At 34.0% G+C, this 9,278-nt stretch overlaps 1 protein-coding gene across 1 annotated transcript; it reads left to right on the forward strand.

Annotated features, from left to right (window-relative positions):
- Positions 1-656: 656 nt before the first annotated feature.
- Positions 657-2,834, forward strand: LOC132065483 (putative late blight resistance protein homolog R1B-17). The gene is made up of 2 exons (XM_059458897.1): positions 657-1,013; positions 1,125-2,834. Exons 1-2 carry the CDS (start codon positions 743-745, stop codon positions 2,786-2,788), a joined length of 1,935 nt encoding a protein of 644 aa, XP_059314880.1. The 5' UTR covers positions 657-742; the 3' UTR covers positions 2,789-2,834.
- The last annotated feature ends 6,444 nt before the right edge of the window (positions 2,835-9,278 follow it).

Consider the following 9,278-nt stretch of genomic DNA (forward strand, 5'->3'; position numbering starts at 1 on the left):
TTCGTTTAAAGTAAATGAATTATGTTTCATCAAGTCTGAGTGAACATAGTGATTCAGTAATGTTGGTGGAAAATAGCAAGTAGCTTGTAAGATTAATCGAGGTACGACCAAACTGATTCGAACGCCACAATTATAAAATAAAATAAAATAAAAGTTCCATATGATTGTCCTATGTTCATAGTTGAGAAAAGAATGATGGGTCACAAATGCATATAGCACCAAAATTGTCACCAACGAACGGAAAACTTTATGCTGTCATTTTGTTTATGACAAATTTTTTTTTTAGTTAGTTAAAAAAAGATTGATATTTTTTCTTTTTAGGAAAATCACTTATTTACCCATGTAAAATATTTTTTAACTTATTTACACATTAGGTATTACCAAAAGTATTTAATAAATCAAAATGAGCTAAGAGTTTTAAGTTGGTCGCCCCCAACTTATACTCTTATGAGCATTTTAGGTTTGGCCAAGTTTCTAAGGTTTTATTCCTACTAATATTTTTTGTGATCTTCAAAACACTCTTCATAAAACATAATATTTGATTATCTCTCGATTCTATTTTCGTCATTGGTTCTTTATTGTGCAAAAATAATTCTACACTAATATTTTTTTTTATAAATAATTTTAAGTATATTCCAGTTAATTTAACAGTATGGGGGGCATCGGGAAAACAACATTGGCTAGAAGAGTTTATGATGATCCAACAATAAAATCACATTTTGACATTCTAGCATGGGCTACTATGTCAAAGCAATACTGTGTTAGAAGAATGTTGTTGCAGCTTCTTCATTGTATTCCATCAACCAAGGATGTAATCCGCGAGAAAATGGATGATGGTGATCTAGCTGGCAAATTGAAACAGAGGTTGTGGAAGCGCAGGTACCTAATCATCATTGACGATATATGGAGCACCGATGCTTGGGATGATATAAGTCAATGGTTTCCAGATTGCAGAGGAAGTTACATCCTACTTACAACAAGGTGCGGTAATGTGGCCAATTATGCTGCTCCCGGTAAGCCTCCTCAACACATGTCGTTTCTAAGCGCAAAAGAAAGCTGGGAACTATTGCAATCGAAAGTACAACTTTCCCCAGAATTATTGGAAGTTGGAAAGAAAATTGCAGATAATTGTCATGGAGTGCCTTTGACGATTACAGTAGTTGCTGGGCTTTTATCTAAATGCAACAATGCACTAGATGGATGGGAGCAAGTTGCACAAGATGTGAAATCAGCAATATTTGAAGATCCTAGTCGACAATGTGAAAAGGTCCTTGCTTTAAGTTACTACTATCTACCTCAACAGCTGAAAGCATGCTTCCTATATTTTGCGATTTTTCCCGAAGATGATGAGATTAACGTGAAAAGATTAATCAACCTATGGGTTGCAGAGGGACTTTTGAAGGAAGCTGATGATAATAAAAGTTTGGAGGATGTAGCTGAAGAACGTTTACAAGAACTTATAGATAGAAATTTGGTTCTCGTAGGCCAGCAGAATTTTTGCGGGGAGGTGGAAACATGTAAGATCCATGATCTCTTACATGAGTTATGCTTGAGACAAGCTCGAAGTGAGAACTTCCTACCTGTTATAAGTAACGAAACATGGAACCAATTAGCCCCACGTGTCTCCCGATCATTCATACAGGTCTGTCTGATGAAAGTTCGGTCAATTATTGGTTTTCATTGGTTAAACTCTCATGATCACTATGATCCAAATAAAATCCACACTATTCTCTATCGAGGTGAACGTGTATACATTGTAGATCAACGGGGAAATATTGTAGCTGATTATGAAAGAAAGAAGACCGAAATATTAGAATTCAAGAATTTCAAAATGATCAGAGTATTAGACTTGAGAATGTTATACTTGCACGATGGTGTTCCAACCTCATTATTTGATCTGGTGCATCTCAGGTATCTACATTTGTCCATTAACAGTCATAAATGTCTCCCTCGTTTCAAATTTCAAAATATGCAAGTTTTGATTGTTGAAATAGAAAACTCTGGGAGCGTTATGATGCCTTTAGAAATTTGGAGGATGCCACAGTTAAGGAATGTTCACTTTATGAAGGCAGGATGGCGATGTCCTCCGAATATGCCCAGCGGTGAAAGGCGGCATAATGCAATACTGAAACAGCTACACACCATAACCGGAGTTGGTCCATCATGGTGTAAAGAAGAAATATTTGCACTAATGCCTAACTTGAAGAAATTGGAGGTTGTGGTTGACCGCAATGATTGCAATGAGGAATCCCTCGATGGTATCTGGTCTTCTGATGATTGGGATTACTTGTGGCCGAAAAATCCCGCACATGATGCCTTTTTTAAAAATCTGAGCGCTTTTCCGCCAACTCTTAGAAGGCTGACATTATGCGGGTTATGTCTTGATTGGGCGGCTATGGACATTGTAGGCATGTTGCCTAACCTCGAGGCACTCGAATTGAAAGACAACGCATGCGGACATTATTCTCTGACCACGTGGAGATCCGGTAGAGGTATGTTTTCTCGATTAAAGTTCTTGTCACTACGTAATATGTTATTTTTCACGAAGTGGAAAGCTGTCGATGGCGACGATCATTTTCCTGTCCTGGAGAGACTTTTTATATCTCATTGCAAATGGCTAAAAGAGATTCCACAAGAATTTGCAAATATTCCAACACTGCAAGTGATTGAGTTACGTGAGTGTAGTGTTCACCTGGCAAAATCAGCAAAGCAGCTTCAACAAGAGCAAGAAGACATCTTTGGATGCCAAGCGACTAATGTCATTGAATCCAATTGTAAATATGCTTAAATCATCCCTATTTCATGCTTTGACAATGACATTACTACTATATATATTACTATATGTAATAAGTGGCAATGAAAAGATTTTGTTGTCCTTGGTTCCATTTGAACTATTTGGTTGTGGGGTTTGTTAACCAAAAGGACTTGCTTTTACAAAACTACCTTATATTTGATATTTATTGCAACATATGCCAAGTATGCTTCCAATGAATCAAAAAAATTCCAAACCTTTTTTTGGTAATACATAGCCCCTTAGTTCAACCTTTTGAATGTATCATAACTTTTTTCCATGTCATATATTTAGCTCTACTTTATTCGTTTATTACTTAGGTTACCACATTCAATTTGGTAAATATAGCAAAATTTGAGACCCTTTAAAATGCTTAAAAAGTGGTGAATGGTGATGATGTCATCTAATAAAAATAAATATACACAAATGTAAGAAATAACTTTGAAGAAGAACTCATTTGGTATTAGAAACTAGAAAGTACTTTGTAGATGATATTTTCATTTTGTACATTCTAAAATTATAGTTAAAATTCTCCTGATCTTATATCTTAATAATCATTTTATTTTAAACATATAAATTTAAGTACAATAATTTAACATAATTTTGTGTAATAGAAAACAAATTTCAAAATTTAAGTGGGTGAGCTTCTCCTATGCAGAAAAATACTTGGCCTCCAAGCACAAAAAGAGAAAAAGGAAAGGAATTCCACAAATTTTTCCTTGCACCCCAAGTTCAATTTCTAGCCAACCAAATTGGCACATGTCAATTATCACCAAATACCATGGTCTTTGTATTCTTGTACAATACCAAACAACCTGTTAGGTGCTCTTCATCAAAAAAAATAAATAAAAAAAATCAACCCCAATATCTGCCATATAGAAAATTGAAATTAAAGTGTTACCAAAAAAAGAAAAGAGACATTTTTTTTCCCCTCATAACTAATCTCTGTATTTTTAATATCTGCATATCTCTAACCAGCAACCAATCAACCCCAATTGTATTACTGGAAATGAAACAAGATCAGCCAAAAAGAATTATTCGGGTATACTTCAGGGGGTAATAGTGTCTTATCCCTAAAATTAATCACATATACACGAAAAGAAAAAAAAAAAAAAAAAACCTCTCGGCAGTAGCGACGTTTGTGGAGACATCGTCAGTACAGGCAAACTGCAAAGCAGAAACAGTGACCAATCGATCCTTCTCAGCCATTTTTGGACTCTTTGAAGCACAGACTGTGAGCAATGGGGGAGTGAAATATTTGGTATATTTTCTCCTTGTATAAATAATAAGAGTAAATGACAAAAACAGTCCCTTATCTCTGCTTGTAGGTTCAAAATAGTCCTTTTAAGTATCACTTTGAGCAGTTTCGTTCTTCAGGTTTGTCAAAAAAATGAGCATTTTTTATCTACATTAAGTAGGCGATTGGCCATAAGAATTATTCACTTTATTCCGGAATTTTTTTCACTTTTTTCACTTTTCAGTGTTTGGCCATAAGAATTCCGAATATAACTTCAAATTGTATTCGGGAATACCAAAAACTTGTTTTTCAAAATTTTTCACTTTTTTCACTTTTTTACAACTACATTTCACTAAAAACTACAATTTTAAAAACTATGGTCAAACACAACTCCAACTCCAAAATTCCAAAAAAAAGTGATTTTATTTCTATGGACAAACGGGGCCTAAATATTTAGCAAACACTAATTGTTAAATTTTCTGTTCTTTCACTTTTTTTCTCTTGCTTCCTTCTCTTTTTTTTTTTTTTGAGCCAAGGGTCTTTTGAAAACAACTTCTTTGCCCCTCAAAGGCATAGGTAAGGTCTGCGTATATCCTACCCTCATTGTTGTCGTTATTACTAATTGTTAAATTTAACCGAACCTGTGAAAACAATTCAACCTAAAGCACCAGAAATTTCTATCAAAATTTCAAAAAACTACGCTAGGCATAAAAAACAACAAAAGTTGCAGCTCAAAAAGTTAAACTAGACTCTTGAAATAGACCAAAAGTAACATAAACAACAAAATATGTCCTTCCAAATGTGGGTTCCCATTTAATGTTTTTTGTTTGTGCACTTTTGATTAAATTAAACAATTGGAGTTTGATAATTGTCTGAAAGAGAAGAAACGTATTCGTGTTTGGCAAACTTACAGGATCAAAACTGTTCGGTGGATTAAAAAAGGGACTATTTTGAACCTATTGTCAAAAATAAGGGACCATTTTTGTCACTTTCTCTATAATAATAGTAATAAAGTGAAATGAAGAATATTTAAAGCAAAGGCAGTGGGTGTGGGAAGATATTTTTATTTTAATAGAACCGTATTTCCTGTAAAGAGAATAAGAATAAAAGTTGTTTACTCACATGTTTTGATTCCAAATTTTGTGCTTCAACAACTTTATTGAAGGAAATTTATGTCATGTTGCAGAAGTTGAAATTGATATAATTGTATATTTGCAACAGGATTATCTTTTTACTAAGTTGATTTTTGTTATTTTGAAATAGATCTACTTTATTATTCTTTTCGTTTTAGTTGATGTGGATAAGTTCGACTACAAAGATCTAATTTCTTAGTATTTTTCTTTTATAACAACTTGACTACAAAATTTTGAACTTTTCAAAGAAATTAATTTTTTGAAAATTACATAAAAGATACAACATTATATTTTTAACATTTAATTATGAGCGAGCAACTTGAGCAATTAAAATATGAATAATTAACCCCAGACTAACTATTCCCTCTTGTACCATTGATTATGAACAAATAATGATTTCGATTAGAGAAATCAAAGGTCCATGCTTGAAGTGAAAAACAATAGAATGAGACCGGGAATGTGAAAGATATGGAGATAAGGCGGAAAATCAATTATTTATATTGAAGATTATGAGATTACTTTAATTATTTAAATGATAATCTTTATATAGAACTAGTTTTATATAATATAAATTTAATTATTAATATTATTTTTCAATTAAATATTTATTCTACTATCTCCATTACTGAAACCTGAGTTGGCAAGTAACATAACATATGAAGGTATACTTGACTTTAATTGTTTATCGTATACAATTCTTAGAGTTAGTAAAATAAATCTACTGTAAGAAAAAGTGTACATAATTTCATGTTTAGAGATAATAACTCATACCTAAAGCCTAAGAAATTAGAAGTGACAAAAACTATTTATCATCATCTTTTTGATAAAATGAGGAGTCTTCATTACTAGTTCTTATTTTCTTATTTTTGTTATAATATTTTTTTGCGCATTCACCCTCCGTGCTTATAAAAATGAAAAGAATAAAGGTAAAATTAGCTATTTTTCCTTTGTTTGTGAGCAACCGTTAGTAAAAATAATATTTTTAGGCTTAATTTACTAATGTCGAGAGCATTTCTACAAAGTATTATGAAGAGTAAAGCTAATCAATTTCGAATAGTTGAGTGATGTTTTTGGCCCTTTATCCTTCAATAAATTTAGATGAGTTTTTTTGATTAATATCACCCCTAAATCTTTATAATAGCTCACTAAACTAAAAATATTTCTTAACGTTTCTCAAACTTAATCAAATATATCCCTCTGTTAACTTTTTATCTATAGTCCTAGCTTCGTTAAATATAGATGAAAAAGTTAACATGATTTTAATTAAGTTCCAGAAATTTGAAGAATTTTTAATTAAATTCTTTAATTAAGTGAGATATTATAAGAACGTAACGAAAGATGAGGTAAAACAATAAGGACCCATTTGGCCATGAGAATTTTTCACCTTTTTGGGGAAAAATTATTTCACTTTATTTCGAAAGCAACGTTTGGCTATGAAAATTCTAAATACAACTGGAATTTATAAAACACTTAAAACTTTGTTTTCACTTTTTTTCACTTTCAATACATTCAAACAACCAAATATTCTTTGTAGAAACTATAACCAAACTATAACAACCTGAAATATTGGGCCTTGACCCATCTAAGTTACTTAGGTATTAAGTCTTGGCCCATTTTTAGACTACTTCAATCATAAGCTACTTACCCACTTCTTTAGTACCTACTTGATAACTTAAAAAAAAAAAAAAAAAAAAAAAGAGAGAGAGAGAGAGAGAGAGAGAGAGAGAGAGAGAGAGAGAGAAGCATCAGCATAGTTCCAGGGAGAAAAAAAAAAAAGAGCTACAGGGAAAGGAAGTGAAGAAAAGAAGCCAGAGGCTTAGAACCAGATAAGGAAAAATTCAAGATCCAACTAGTTTCTCTATTCTTGATTTTGCAAGTAAGTTCTTTCATCACTAAATTCATCCTTTTGTTGGGTAGGGAGTAATAACAACTAAGATTTAGAATCAAATAAATTAAAATTCTCTTCTAGAGTTCTAAATTTGGGGAATAAAATTGAAAAAACTGTTGTTAGTATGCTCGGACGGACGGAGAATAACGAGGCTAGAAATCAAAATTTAGTAACTTTTGATAAGCATAGGTTAATTGGGGGAAATTGGCATCTGATAAGCCCACATGTGTCTCGAATATTGCTTTATATATTTTAGATAACTGATACTTCAAAGAGACAATTGTCGGAAGTGAATTGAAGTTATTCGGCAAGAGTATAGTGAGTGATAATTCCTTCATAGTTGATTTTTTTTTATTGTAGCATGTTTCGAATTCGTTTTCTTGCATAGAACTGGTTGTCTAATGAAAGAGATTATTTGCACGCAGACAAGCCACGGTATGACCTTATATATGAAAACATATCAATTCACTTTTACATACTGGATGTTCTTGAACTATGCCATTTATAAGTTGTTATATATATTTTTTTCTGTTAAGGATGAGTTGATATATACTGCTGGATTTAATTCTTGACACGGAAAGAATACATTTGTATTATGAAAAAGGAACTTTTGGAAGAACCTTTTCCAGATTCGCCGTTATCTAAAGTCGGGATCATTAGACCCGGTGCACCTTGTAAGTGAACTCGTATTGTACAAAGGCCCCTGGGGAACCTAGGACGCGGGGTAGTCAGACGGCTATGGTAAATCCATAGTGTTAGAATGTATATTTCGATACTGGCATAGGGACCTCCCAATAAATAAGAACGTGATTATTTAACTAGTTTAAACGTAGTTTTCATAGGTGTATTGTTCTGTTGGTTTAAGGGAGATATCTTTGGATGATTTTACATGTTGCATGATTTCTTATACATATGCTTGTCCCAAATAAAACGCTATGGTTGATATTATTACTCACTCAGTCGGTGTGACTGACCCCACTTCCTTGTTTTATTTTCCTACGAATAAGTTAGCCGAGGGTGACATTCGACTCGGACGAGCGATAGACAGAGTTGATAACGAATCAAGTAAGCCCCACACTTGTTTTGCGTGGGCCATCATGTTGCTGACTACTATAGTATACTAGTTTTTTTTTTTTTTTTCAAATCCTAGAGTTTTGCTCCTTAAGTCGGTTTTGATATCTTATTTTGGCTTGTGTTAGTAAAGTATAGCTTGGGACTTATAAGTTTTGCGAAAGCCCATGGTCTGGGATTCTGATGCTCTATAAAACTTAATATGTTGGTATTGTAGCTTGTTGGATTATTTTACTGGGTGTTGACAGGTTTTGATTTATGGATTTTCTCCCGGTACAGAGGAAACTCTATCAAAATCTTTGCTAACAAGAAATGGTTCAGGCTTGCTCGGTTGGCTTAGGCTAACTGAGCGCCGATCATGACCTAGGTGGGTGGGTCGTGACAAAGTTGGTATCGAGCATCGGTTTTCGGATATGACTTGTCGGTTTAGGATATGACTTATAGGAGCGTAGATCGGGACCCGTAGAAACGGGCTGACTTGTCTTTCTCATTCTTTGTTAAATTAGAAAATGTTATAAGCGGTCCAGAGCTAGGTTAGGATCTAACACCCTTGATATGTGTCACGACCCGACCTACGGGCCGCGACGGGTACCCGAGGCTGACCACCGAGCACCTCTCATTCTATTGCTTAACCTGTCTTTATGCATTTCTCTTATCGTTTATAATCATAGGAAACGACTTCCATATAGAACACATTTACTTATATAACGTAGGCCATCGCCGGGCTATCCAAATAATAATAATAATATACATAGGCTTTCATTTACACAATGACTATGGGACCATACTACCCACACATACGTGTCTACGAGCCTCTACTAGAACACCGAACATATGGACGGGACAGACCCCCGCCGTGCCCAAAATACATGTACACAAAATCATGTCTCAAAATAGCACCTCGAATAAAGGAGGGCTTCCGCAACTCGTCGCTAGCTACCGAGGATCCGCACCGTCTCCTCGTCTACACCGGGGCATGAACACAACGTCCCGAGAAGGACGTCAGTACGAATATTGTACTGAGTATGTAAAGCATGAGCAGTAACAGTAGAAAAACATAACCGATAATATGTGAAATAACATAAAGCGGGAGACAATAACATTCTCTTCATAGTACTTACCTGCTTTCCGTAGGGGCGTTCCATGTTCTATTTCGTA

The sequence above is a fragment of the Lycium ferocissimum genome, chromosome 7, assembly GCF_029784015.1.
Source record: "Lycium ferocissimum isolate CSIRO_LF1 chromosome 7, AGI_CSIRO_Lferr_CH_V1, whole genome shotgun sequence".
NCBI classification, from domain to species: Eukaryota; Viridiplantae; Streptophyta; class Magnoliopsida; order Solanales; family Solanaceae; genus Lycium; species Lycium ferocissimum.